General features: G+C 35.1%; 1 protein-coding gene across 1 annotated transcript; it reads left to right on the plus strand.

Annotated features, from left to right (window-relative positions):
• Nucleotides 1-5,070: 5,070 nt before the first annotated feature.
• LOC113238272 (H2.0-like homeobox protein) lies at nucleotides 5,071-12,002 on the plus strand. The gene is made up of 3 exons (XM_026475084.1): nucleotides 5,071-5,350; nucleotides 9,001-9,212; nucleotides 11,508-12,002. The coding sequence occupies exons 1-3, from the start codon at nucleotides 5,110-5,112 to the stop codon at nucleotides 11,667-11,669; spliced, it is 615 nt and encodes a 204-aa protein (XP_026330869.1). The 5' UTR covers nucleotides 5,071-5,109; the 3' UTR covers nucleotides 11,670-12,002.
• Nucleotides 12,003-14,270: the final 2,268 nt, after the last annotated feature.

Here is a 14,270-nt window from a genome sequence, read left to right on the forward strand (position 1 = left end):
TGCACGAAACCGGATTCGTCCCATAGTTTGCCACTCTTAGAGGTGGAATATTTTCTTCAAATTTAAATCGGTCCATTAATGAGGTACCCTTTTTCCAACAAAAAAGAATCATCAAAATCGGTTGACAAATCGGAGTTACCGCGTAATATATATACAAGAAAATACAGACGAATTGAGAACCAAAAGACTGAAGTCGGCTAACAATACCGATGAAAAAGACGATTTTGCACTGGAGCACACAACTCGGTAACTTACCATGAACTAGTACTAGAGGACTAGTCGTCAAAGGCACTCCTTATCATGACTAACGTAATCGACATTTTTAGCGAGATTGAATTATGTAACATATATCAGCGAAACGAAATCTACCACCCCATATAAACGGTTTTTTATTTAGTTTCAGTTTTATTTTTAAATAAAAGTCAGTGTAATTGACATTTTTTAAATTAAAATAAAATTTTATATTTTTTTAAGTTATTACAATACAGACTGAAGTAAATAATTTTACAGTATGTATAGGTACAACAAACATGTATAGGTACAAAGTTATTACTAATTAATAAATGTTAACATCTAGTGAACAATATTTAATAATATCCAAAATCCATTTTACATCTGTTTGTTTCTTTTTTATTATGTCAAATGACTAGATGAACAAGTCGTGCGCCTGATAGTAAGCTACACTCCTGTCCATAACAGTTGCAGTGCCACTCACTCAGAGCTTTAAATCTCAAAGATCTGAGAGGCACTGCCACTACGCCCGGCACCCCGAGACATAAGTTGACAAGTCCCATGTGGCTGTAATTTCACCAGCTCCCTGACCCTTCAAAATCGGTTATGCTGACATTACAGCTTGGTGGCAGAAGTAGGTAAGGTGGCAGTACTACCCTGGGCAAACTCTTTCACAAGGAGGTCTACTGCTACTAAGTGTGAATAGATATTGACAATAATACCAGCAACAACCACGACGTCAGGTGCCAATATTTCCAAAGTTACCAAAATGCGAATGCGTTAGTTATGACAAGGAGGGCAGAGTGCATGGTATTAACAGATCCAGAAGCAAGTGGTAACGGTTTATTTCTAGAAACAAACACAAGTATACCAATAATTTTAAAGAGAAACATTTGCAAAAAGTCTGCTTTGCATCGTCTCTTCGAAAATATATTCAGTACACATCCAATATAAAAATGTTTTCAACAGACGCAATTTACAACAAAGAACGTGTATAATACCTAATTAAATTAAATAATCGATTGTAAACATCGATTCTTGTATATCGATGAGGCAAGTATCGGATCGGGATGCGCGGACGCATCCCAGGTGTTCGCTGACAGGGAAAATAAACTTTTCGTAATCGATTCACGGTTTTAGAGCCAACAGTTGTTCGGATATTTGTGATGCTAAGTGTATGTAACCAAATGCGGTTAGATTTCTTTGGATCTATTTTTGAAATTGTTTAAAAGCTTGGATTAACAAATGATTTGTGTATCTATGATTCTAATTATAGGAAAATTATGTATAACGGAAATGCAACATAGAATTTAATAGGCTCTACATAATGTATGTACTGTAGCGCAGGCTGGATAGATTATATGTATTATTATTTTATCTTTAGAACTGTCTAAAAAGTAAGAAGGTGGTTTTGTATTTAGAACTAGATAAAAAAAGAGAATTGTTGTCAAAGGTAAATCGCGGTGGTTCTGGACGAATCTTCTAGCTGAACGCTCACAGTAAATCTTTAATTATGATTATATTCCTAGTTTAAATATTAAATAATACCTCTCACAGCGCTACAACCACGACTACGCTCCCACAGTATCTAGGCATATGCAGGTCCACGTTACACACATTCAAAATAATAATAAACAGTGATTGTAATGAATATATATATGATGTTTTACTAACATAATAATAATTCACTTTTCGTGAAAATTATTCACGTTTGTTTTTTATTTGTTATAATTATTAATACAAAGATCGAACACATAGGAACACATACCAGAGTGACACAGGATGCAGGTTCGAATCCAGTCAGATCGAAAGAACTTTTTTGTATTAATAATTATAATAATAAACATTTAACGTTTTATAACCTCGTAAATAAAACTTTTTTTTGGACGTTGTAGCGTATATATATTTTTTTCGAATACATTTCGGACCCATGGTCACGGTTGACTGCGATGTTAATATTACTTTGTTTCAGAAAAAAACCATTGTTTCTTAGTAACACTTAGTAACTATTTTAGCACTTATTTAAATTTCATTTCATTAAAATTGCACCCAAAATGACTTCATTTTATAATATCAAGTGACGGGACGAACAAGTCGTGCATCTGATGGTAAGCTACACGCCTGTCACAAACAGTAACAGTTGCAGTGCCACTCAGTGCTTTAAATCGCAAAGATCTGAGGCGCAACCCATCACCCTGAGACTTAAGTTAACAAGTTCCATGTGCCTGTAATTTCACAAGCACCCTTCAAAACCGGAATGCTGTAATGCTGACATTACCGCTTGGCGACAGAAATAGATGACGTGGCAGTAATTCCTTGGACGAACTCATTCATAAGGAGCCCTACTGTATTGAATTAACCCTATTGGCCCTTTTTATCAGGTACCACAGCAAGGGATTATCAAATCGGTTCACGAACGCTACCAACAAGCTGTTCTACCGCTACCGTGCACAAGGTGATGAAAAGAAGCGGCTTTCTTTCGCATTAAGCGGAAAACCTTCAGTGCGCGCCTCCTAATACAACTAAACTGAACTAAATTTACAAAAAATATTAATTATATTTAATTTACCAACGTACACTTACAATAACCAACTATACTTATGGTATGGTTACTTTTGGTATGGGGCGGTTGGTTTGTTAAGAAATAGATTACAAGTTTTTGAGAGTTTTTATTGAAAGTCACGATATTTCACCTTGATATTCAATTATTTTTGTGAAATTACTCCACTAGGTTGCTATAGTTATATATCAAATTAAATTTCGCATTCTGTGAAAGTCAGAGGTGCGAGCCCGGATTCGAACCTACGACCTTCTGCTTGAGAGGCAGTAGGTCAAACCATTAGGCTACCACGGCTATAATAAATAAACATTATTATGGTATTATTACATTTACTATGGGCCACAGCAACAGCAATATAAACTGTCAAAATTCTTCAGTAAAAGTAGTAACTTACATAACGTTCAATACTTAGAATAGTTCAATATATAAATATCTGTTGTTTTGGGTCACGTAAAAATATTTGATAAAGGAAAAATATTTTTCGGAAAAAAAATATTTTTCGGATTTAAATCGCGTCTCGATTTCCAATTGTAACAATCGTGAAAACCGAACTCGATAAAAAATGATGACTGATGATGGCTCGTTATCTTGGTCTAACGTAACTGCTGGTGTGCCTCAAGGCGGCGTATTTTCTCCCTTACTCTTTTACATTTTTATTAATAATATTGCCCGTCTAATTTCTTCTCCGTTCCATCTGTATGCTGACGATCTTCAACTCTATTGTAACTTTGAGGTGGGTGAGGTATCTCAGACTGTAGTGGCTCTCAATTTCGATTGTCATTTGGTCCCCTGGTTAATCCCGTTAAGTCTCAAGCCATGATTGTAGGTAGTAGCAGATTAAGGTGCAAGGATGGGTCCTCGGTACCTGCGTTGGTATATGATGGAACTACCATTGCATATACTGACAAAGTAAAAAATTTGGGGTTAGTAATGGACAGCACTTTATCTTGGACTTCTCGTGTCAATGAGGTCAGTAGACGAATGCACTACTCATTCCATTCTCTCCAACGATTCCAATACTTTCTCCCTTTTCATACCAAAATTATGCTTGCGCAAACCCTTCTTCTTCCCATACTCGACTATGCAGACGTTTGTTACTTGGATTTAATCGGAGAGTTTCTGAACAAACTAGAGCGCCTACAAAACCTAGCTATCCGATTTATTTTTGGATAGCGTAAACATGATCATGTCTCCGAATTTCGCGCTCGGTTAAAATGGCTGCCAGTTCGCTTCCGCCGTGATATGCATATCCTGTCTACACTTTTTAATATACTTAATGACCATAACTCCCCCTACTACCTTCGTTCCCGGTTTAAGCTGCTGCCTTCTCCCTGAGATGCTCGTTCGTCCCAGCTGCAATACAAATTTCTTTTTTAACTCTTTTTCTTCTCGAGCAGCGCCAATCTAGTCCGTCGATCGCTTCCTACGAGAAAAGGTTGATAGTGCACTTTCTTGCGGAACTATCTACGTAATCATCTTATATGTATATATGTACTATATATATATATATATATATATATATATATATATATTGGCTGGAAGAGATCTCTTTTAAAGATAAGTCCACCTATATGGATAGTTAATTGAGTATAACACCTAGATATGTAACTAGTAACTTTGTATATCTACTATCTAGTAAATATACATACCAGATAGCACGTAGGTATACATGTACTATACATTATTATTGATTTAATTTAATTCAAGTAAGTGAAATGTTGCCCTCTCTATGTACATTGCTGTGCCCAACAGGGTCCCAAAGCTCTAATTTAAGCGTGTCCACCTGCTACAAATGTAAACTTTTGGGAATGCAATAAAGAATTGAGTATTGAGTATTTTATATCTTGCATGAAAAGTCCTATTGTAGAGATATTTTCTTGCATGAAGGCGCAAATTATTTAATACCTCATTAAAACTAGAATTGTTTAGCTTAAAAGACTAATATGTTGTAAGCTCATTACAATATCGAATAACAGTTTAACATTTGACATTTTGCAACGAGCAAGCCACCCTACTATTCCACGAACGTATTGACGAACGATGTTGACCTGCAATAAAATTAAATTCAACTCGCGAAGTCATAAAAGACGTATAGACCCTTGTTTATTGTAAACAACTGTTTTGTTTATAATATCAGTCAATGTTCGTTACTCCATAAGGGCGCTCACTCCGCCCAGCACATACAGACCAATCAGAGCGCTAGATTTCAAATGACACGCCTACAGGCTGCGCCGGAGTCGACAAAACGCGTGTACGTCGTCAGTTTTTCAGAAACACCCGCGACGATAACACCTTTGGATTTTTGTGCTGTGAAAATAATGACGTCTTTAAGTGATAATAATAAATTAAAGTTTAGTGTGGAGAGTATATTAGGTACAAATAACGAAAGTTCATCAAAAAACGAGCCTAGTGGCCAGGCGGTTAGGGCTCAGGATCCACCGTGTGCAGGGTGTGTGGCAGCGCTTTACCGGTGCTGCAGGGACGAACCTTCGCCGCTATTGCAGATGCCTTTAGCTCTACCATATGCTCATTTACATCCGGCTTTAAGACCCACAACTGGTGAGTGATATCATAAGCATTTGAGTACTCTAGTTAATTTTGGTAAAGCAGTCTAGGATCATGTGTTGGTTGCTTTTGAAGAAGACTGTGTTGTGATACATCCGACTGGAAAAGGACATGGAGACCCACAGCGAACAAGAATACTTTTTTAAATATTCTATAGATATTTTGTATCAATAATATTTGTAGATAATTAAAATTCTTGTGTTCCGTTAAAAGGTGCGCAAATGTTCTGAATATTTAGATATAGAGCTGCGAAAATTTGATACTTGTTCAGTAAGGATGTCCATGCACTTTCGATGTCGATAACATCATGATGGCAACAAATTTTATAAAATATACAATAGTTATTTGTTATGCAAGGCTGCAAAGTTGTTGTTTGCCGCGATTGCTCGTATTCAACGTGCTGTTATCTTTTTTATCGAAAGAAAAAGTTAGGTGCACCACAGTCCATCATCAAGTTCGAATCCCAAAAATATTTTCCACTCTAGCGTGCAAAAAACGCTTTTGCGCGCAGATTTCTAATGAGAAAGAAAGCCTTTCCGAGCCAGTGAGGTGAAAAATATTTTTGAGTTGCCTTATTAAGCATTTAGTTTATGGGCTCTGCTTTGAATGTTATCATTTAATAAGATTGACCTCGGTTTTAAGTTTATACGTGGGGCTTTTGTTAGTAAACAGGAATATTTATAAAATAATTACATTATTATACACGAGGCCGCGAAATTACAAAAGTAATCCTAGCGGATCTTTTATTCGAGGAAAATATTTAGGTTAATGCGTGGATCGAAGATACTACTACTAAGTACTTCTTATTTTATGAACTTTATTCTTTTTTAGCCGAGAATGTAATATAACGAATAATGTGACGAAATTAAAGAATTTACCAAGAAGATGAATTATTTAACTATATAGGTTCATACAAAAGACATCAACGGCGTTAATCTAAAATTTAAAATTGTCGTTGTTGTCTTTTGTATGAAACATTAGAATTACAAACTAGGAAATAATATTTTTTGAGTTTCTAGGTGTATTCGTATTCAATAACTAAATTTCGACCTATTTCGACAAATCTGAATTTAAACGCTCACAAAGCACCTGGCGTACTTTAATTTTGATTTATCGTTGACTAAGGTAGTTAGGTACTTCGCTGCTGTCTTGCTAACTTCCACAAACTCATTTAATTCAACATCTATTGCACTAATCATGTTTCGACACAAGCTATCTACCATCTCTATCAGACACGTCGGTTTAGGCAACAAATATTCGCCAAAGCCCTTCCAGTATTTCCGCCTTCCACCATACAAAACACGTATCGCGGTTGTGGGACGAGACTGTCCCACAGATGCACGAAAGGAGCCTTGCCATACGACGTACTTTTGTTATACCGTACGTCTGGCGCATCCTGGCCAACAATCAGCGCGTACTTTACGTCTATTGGCAAATCCTTTCACCACGTTGGCAAGCATTGTGGTCTAAGCCATCGATGATACGATAAGAAGAAGACGTCTGTGCGACACGGAGGTAAAGTACTTCCAATACAGTAAATAATACTGCATTAAAAAAATATTTAACGGTTGCTTGCCTCACCTGGGAATCGTACGGACCAAATGTGCAAATATTTTGTTTTTATGTTCGAAAGGGTAAATTATAAAGATTAATTCCTTATTAGTAACATCGTATCTTAATTTAAAAGTGCGGCGCCACTGTCGTGATACGCGCGCTCTACAATTAAATTACTGAAGCGCTCCTACAAGCATCTGATTTGAAGGCGCCCTTATAACAGCGATAATAAAAGCAAAAATCGTTCGACTTTAGTTACACGTGTAGGTACAGTTGGTGTCGTGTTACAGACAAAAAAAAATAGTGACAATGGTAACGTAGTAAGAAATCCATAATGAAAAAAGGTAGACAGCTATGTCTCTCCAAGTACCGTTCAATTATACTAATTATTTTATTATAAAAAGAAACTTAAAACGCCAATGTATTTACAATGATCAAAAATCTGATGGATATTCTTGAATGCAAATTCTCAATCTTTTGATAAGTTTGCTGTTCGTAGATTGTCTTGATGTTTTTTTTAATATAATACCAAGTGAAAGGACGGGGCGTGTTTTTTTAATTTACGACACTATGCTATGTAAAAGGAATTAAACCTTATAAATAAATGACTCTTTCCGTCGGTATATAAAAATACAAAATCTTTTTTTTTCACATTTGATCAATTCAAAATCTTGAATGCAATATTACTTAATAAATGTAAAATAATGTCTCCTTGAAACACACTATACCCTATCTACAATATTTGAAGCTTCGTTACGTATCCCGTAGCCGTGGGATACCCTGTGTGTAACACGGTCGACCACGTAGATAGCGTTCTAAGGCTTCCGCCAACAAACTTTTTTATTCACGTGTCTGGTAGTAGCTGGAACGAAACTGTGCTCAAAAATACCCTGAGCAAACTCATCATTTACGTCACCTCGCTACAGACCGTGCCCAATTGTAAGCCACGTCAAGGTGGGAATCGACCACCTTCCTAAATGCTGAGGTTTATCATGCAAAGCAGCAAGTCAGCTCCTCGGGTTGTTTGATATCATAAAAAAGGCTTAACAACAATAACCTTACACCGTACGTGGCAATTATAAACACCGTGCAATAAAATTCGTCTTTTTATCAATTTTGTATTTTTTTCTCAGTTAGCTACTATTGCTCATTCTCTGCACATCCAGTGTATCGAATGCGTTTTAGTTTTTTTGGTTTAGTGTATTGTTTGCAATTTTATTGTTTTGCAATATGTCTAAATAAATGGAGTTTTTTTTTATAATATTAAGTGACGCGACGAACAAGTCGTGCGCCTGATGGTAAGCTACACTACTGTCCATAACAGTTGCAGTGTCACTCACTCAGAGCTTTAAATCGCAAAGATCTGAGGCACTGCCACTGCGTCTGTCACCTCGAGACATAAGTTGACAAGTCTTATGCGTAAGTAATTTCACCAGCACCCTTAACTCTTCAAAACCGAAACACTATAATGCTGACGTTACTTCTTGGCGGCAGAAATAGGTAAGACGGCAGTACTTCCCTCGACGAACTCTTTCACAAGGAGCTCTGCTGTTACTAGTTTATAACAACGTGTGCAGATACAGCTTCTGTATGAGTTAGAGAAATCATATGTCGAATTTTCTAAAACTGATATGTTCACTCCGATCTGTGCAATATGCTATAAAGGGATTTGTACCAGATCCATAGTTCTGTCAGTAAAAACTTTCCTTAGAGGGAATTAATACATGGAAATGATACGCTCGATAGGGTGTCCAAAATGCTGTAATAGGTAGTTAACTTTCTGGGTTAATGAGAGAGTTGCGAGCGCCTGTCTCTCCGTTTTGTTCCGTAAATAGGACTTGAAAAGTCGAACTTAAAAGCTGCCTTTTTTCCCAATACGTATCTTTTAAGCTCACGATCAAGCCTAATTAAATTAATAAATAATAAATATTAGTCACGTTTGGGATAGTTCTAATACACTAAAAAATATTCAACGTATTGAAATTGCAAATAATATGAGAAAATCTAAATAAAAAATACAGCGGATAATTGTTAATATTCTTCTTTTTCTTATGAAGTCAGCAAAAAATAAAATAAGAGTTTCTCCGCAGTTTACCAGCTCTCCCTTCCCTCATCATCACCTCCGCAGCCCCCTACGCGCTGTGACGTCACATCGAGCGGGAGAAGAAAACGTTCATGGTCACGGGCGGTATTTAGCAACCTTCAAAGAAAAGGACTTGAGCGCCGGTTCCAGATACAAAAGTACATTACAAAACCTGATAGAAGACAGTTGGCTGCTACTTTGGGACTTACTGATGCGCAAGTAGGTATTCCTAAGTATAAGTTAATCAAAAATCTATGAGTAAGAGCGTGTTTTCTGTCATTGTGACACCTTCAAAATGTCACCGTTAAAATGTGACTATCAATAACTTTGGTAGGCACAACACTATACATCTGTAACATCGTTTACTATACATATATAAATTACCGTACTTTCATGCTGGTCTCCTTTACTAAGACTGCTAGACGACTTATCATTAATTTTTCCCTTTAGAGCTGAGGCCCCCAAACTTTTAGTGTCGTAGGCCACATATATATTTTTTGTTTTAATAGGCTTCTGCTTGTCTAATATTGATGTTTTACAAAAATTCATTAACTTCAAATGTACTTGATATATATAACGCAGTGCTACTCACTTAGATTGGTGTACAGTGAGAAACGTCTAAGACATTTATTGCAATCATGTTGTAGACATGGTGTATTTTTTAAAAATCTATACCTAAACATGAACCGTGATAGGCTACCGCAACATAATAAATATTCATATTTTATCATAAAATGTTAAAAATAATCTAAAATAAAATTCAACAAACTAAATATTCACATTACATTATACGTAAAAGTAGGTACTATACAGCTAAATAATTAGCTAGTAGATTTATTTAATTTATGGAAAGCCAAAATTTGATCACGAATAAAATAGAATATATTTATTTGCCAGAATACAGTAATAATAAAGATCTTAAATAAAATTAGGTACATTGTATTCAACCTGCAAGCAGATGTACTAATATTAACTTCATGTTTGTTTTCTACTGTTAATTGCACTTCAAATTAATGTAAATTGTTATTTGGAAATTCTAAGTATTCTTTATTACTATAGAAGCAATGTGTAAAAGCCATTTTGTCAATTGTAATTTAAAAGTATGTCCTTGCAACAAACAGACCAATGGGATTCACTCTCGTGGACCCCGATTTTTTTTTCCACTGGGAGTCGATATAGACCACCTTGGGGAATCATCGCTTTGGAGTGTCCTTAATTAATTCAGATTTAATTACAAAGTTATAATGGTTTATATGTGAAGAAAGTAGAAAACAACGAATGTTTTAAAAAATACAATAACAAGTGTTACTTTCTATCAATAAATAACACACAATTTCCCTACCATTATAATTATTAATACAAAGATCGAACACTCAGAAAAAATCCCTTCGATCCGGTTGGATTCAAACCGACGTCTTCTTGCATGCCGTGCCAGACACTATACCAACTAAGCCACGGAACGAACCAACGGACCTCACGAATTTTTCTGTGTGCTTGCGTCGTGTCTTTGTTTGGTTTTTCAACGACTTTTTGGTCGTAGCGCCATCTATGAGAACTCTGTGAAAGATTTATCACCCAGTTAGTACCTTTACAGCTACCAGTCCTGGCGAGCGATGTCGCTATTCACTGTATTTTCAATTTTTATTGAATTGATATGCAACTATTTTTTGTGAAATTACTCCACTAGTTTGTTATATTATTATACTTAATATAATTAATTAACAATATAATTAATTAATTATATAATAATTAATTATTAATACAAAGATCGAACACTCAGAAAAAATTCCTTCGATCCGGTTGGATTCGAACCGACTCAGATTACAAAGGCCTGTGCCTTTGTAATTTTGTAATAATGTAGTTGATTTTAATTTAAAAGTCAATTATAATTACCGCGAAACGGAACAGTACATTTTGTAATGAAATTGTACACATCATAATGAACTTTATGTTGTGTAACGTACAAACTAGATACGATATTGTAGTTGCGGGAATTCCTGAGACAATTTTTTGGCTAGTATCCAGTTTGTACGTAACACAATTGAGATGCACTTTATGTTAATTGTGTAACGTACAAACTAGATACGATGTGGTAGTTGCGGAAAATCCTGAGACTGTATTTTGGCTAGTATCTTATTTGTAAGTAACACAATTGACATAAAGTTCAATAACCTATGGTTACAATAATCTCAGTACAGAGTACTAAAAAAAACCGATCTCAAAAGTCTAGTTTTCCACCTTTAGAGGAAGGAATACTCTCTTCAAATAAAAATGGGACCACTACTGAGGTACCCTGTTTCCAACAAAAATAATAATCAAAATCGGTTCACAAATGCCCGAGTTATCGCGTTACATAAAAAAAAATCGAAATGAGAGCGTCCTCCTTTTTATGAAGTCAGTTAAAAATTTGCTTCCATTGCGTTCCGCGGAAATGTAAATTGAACCTTAGTGTCAAGTTTGACGTGCTCTTCATTGTTCCTAACTTTTATTAAAATAATAATTATCAATTTGCAGGTTAAAGTATGGTTCCAGAACCGTCGAATGAAGTGGCGACACACAAAAGAAGGCCGAGGAGGTGGCGCAGCTGCGTCTGCCAATAGTGTTCTGCCAGGTAGAGACCCGGACTCCACGAACGACGATAATGAGGAAATCGATGTAGATACGCTTAGTGATTAGTCCGGAAAACTTTTCAGGATGTACGAAAGTCTAGTTTTTCAAATCATGAAGTTCTTGCAAAACAAGTTTCTGTTAAGAATTAACAAATGAGACATTGCGGAATTTTAAAGATGCTATCATTACCCAGATTTAAATTTCTTCCCTCTTCTGTGTGTCTAGTGACTATTTGTTTTATTCGATAAAAGATACGGGATCTTTTACCGAATAAAACAAATAGTAACTCTACCATAGTTTACAGTGTTCTAATTTTACAAAAAAGAGCTGTAAAATTGTTCACAATTCTGTATGGCAAGTTGTATAGTTCCCCTGAGAACACAAAAAATAACATATTCTTTATAAATCACTGATAACTCAATAGTACCTATAAGGCGCTCTATTGTGTTGTGAAACCAATACACTCAAGTCACAATTTGCTCTTTACATTTCACTAAAAATATTTCGTCTGTTGTCAACTCTATTCTAAAGGCAGAACTAATTTATTTGTTTTTCACTAGAAATACCTTGGAAATGAAACTATTTTAAACAGCCGTGTCCATGGGCAAACTATCACAAACTCGAATATATTTTTTCCGAAATAACGTTTGTTCGAATTTTCATTACGCCGAAAACCAAATTATAACGAAACCGTTGTTCTTTCAGGTTATGCTTGGATGTTTAAGACACGATTAGGTTAGGTTTAAAAGAAAAAAATATTTTCCTCTCAAAATTACTTTCGAGGTTATGAAAATTCGAGCAAATGTTATTTCTGGAAAATGTCATTTCGGGCTTCTGATAGGTAACCGTGTCCATGGCACCTGTAAAGGTGCCCAAAATGTGGGTTTGTTTCAAAACACAATACGCGATTATGATCTGACAAAAAAAAATTTATTTTCCATATTTTTAACAATCCCGAAAACCTAAAATCTCGATAGAAAATTAGAAATACCTAGTTTTGAAAGGTACATACATAATGACTGCAAATAATTATTTAATTTCATTGACCTATAATGGACGTCGGGTTCGCGCTAAAAGCACCTGTAGGTCGTTAAAATCGCATACAAAGCGTCAATTGCGCAACAGTCTTCGTTTGTTCGACTTACAGGGCGGTTGTCAATTATGCAGTACCAATATTATAACTTGTAAAAATTACTGCAGTAAAGTGTAAAAACAGGATTTTATATCATATTTTCACTAAACAAATATATTGTGTTATCATAGTTCTCATTTTAAAGTGTTATTTTGTACAGTTTTATGGTATTTAATTTATTTATAAATGAATCGTAAATATAAATGACAGTCAGTGGGGCCACGAGGCCAAAAATTTACTTGTTAAAACTAAGACCGTTGGTTCCACCATCTAAGTGGAACCACGAGTATTTGAAAATCCTACTGGTCCCACTTGTGGAACCAAACAGTGGGTCCAACAGTCCTAAAGGGACAAAAGCACACAAAATAATCAAATAGCTTACTGCCCTTTTTCTAAACATTGCCTGCGCAAAAGATGGAAAGAGACCCATAATGTCTTTCAAGAAGCTTATATAAACTTCTTGGTCATTATCAATTGTTCGAACCACAAGCGATTGAAATATTTAGAACAAAGAAACTATAGAGTCGCTTTGATTTTAATCTTATTTTTTAAATGATTTTTTTATTAAACGTTAGCAATAACTAACAAAATATTGTTGTACTCGTTTTACGGCTTGGGATTACCTATCAGAAGTCAGAAAATACATTTGCCCGAAATAACATTAGATCGAATTCTCATAATGTCAAATGCATGTTTTTAGGAAGATTACAAAACAAAAGCTAATTTTGGCTTTGTGAAAAGCATCAAAATTACTCGAAAGCGTAACGGTTTTATTATAAATCCCTTTTCGGTATTACGAATATTACGTTTAGTTGGAATATCGGTACATTTCTTATAGTACACGCTTATTTTTACATTTGTAGCAATATTTGTATATATGTATCTGCCCAACTCTTTATTATAATCCTTTAGTGAATTTGTAAAAAAATCGACATTATAATATATATAAAAAATAATTAATATTTACGAGAAAGGCTACTCCATTACTCTTGTGTTCAAGTAATTTTCAGTCGAAGCTAAATATGGTGTTTTTGGGCCCTTAAATTGTTGGAAGCATAATTAGGCAGTACTGCAATGACGTTACAATTTAAAGTAAATGTTTTAGTTTTTTATATTTCGACGTTTGTATAGGTTAACTTCGGACATTTCTTTCGTGGTTTTTGTATTAGACCCGATGTCCATTTATTGGTAGATCAATGTTTAATTTGCACATTTTTGAGAATAATTTTTCTGCTTAAAAACATAACTTATATTGTGTGTGCGTTATTTTTATTATAACTAAAAAAATCCCAACAATTAAATACACATTGCTGTTCTTTTCTCAAAATGAAAACATTGATATTAGAGTATAGTGTGGTTCAGTACGACAACGCTAGTGACCGCGTAAAATATTTGTATAGCAAATTTCTCCATAGGAGACGCCTAGAAGCAATACAATTGGCATGCTAACTTTAACACTGTTTACTGATAGAAACCTATAAAGCGTAGTTTGCAAATCGAATTATGTCCGTAATTTGTCGTGGAATATCTATACA

Source organism: Hyposmocoma kahamanoa, unplaced genomic scaffold, assembly GCF_003589595.1.
Source record: "Hyposmocoma kahamanoa isolate Upper Pololo Valley unplaced genomic scaffold, ASM358959v1 95, whole genome shotgun sequence".
NCBI lineage: Eukaryota > Metazoa > Arthropoda > Insecta > Lepidoptera > Cosmopterigidae > Hyposmocoma > Hyposmocoma kahamanoa.

Bases quoted from the DNA above. Each gene is read 5' to 3' on its own strand.
- LOC113238272 (XM_026475084.1), top strand. From the start codon at position 5,110: ATGACGTCTTTAAGTGATAATAATAAATTAAAGTTTAGTGTGGAGAGT. The intron at 5,351-9,000 runs GTGAGTGATATC...GTTTCTCCGCAG, and splicing joins GGCTTTAAGACCCACAACTG to TTTACCAGCTCTCCCTTCCC. The intron at 9,213-11,507 runs GTAGGTATTCCT...ATCAATTTGCAG, and splicing joins TGGGACTTACTGATGCGCAA to GTTAAAGTATGGTTCCAGAA.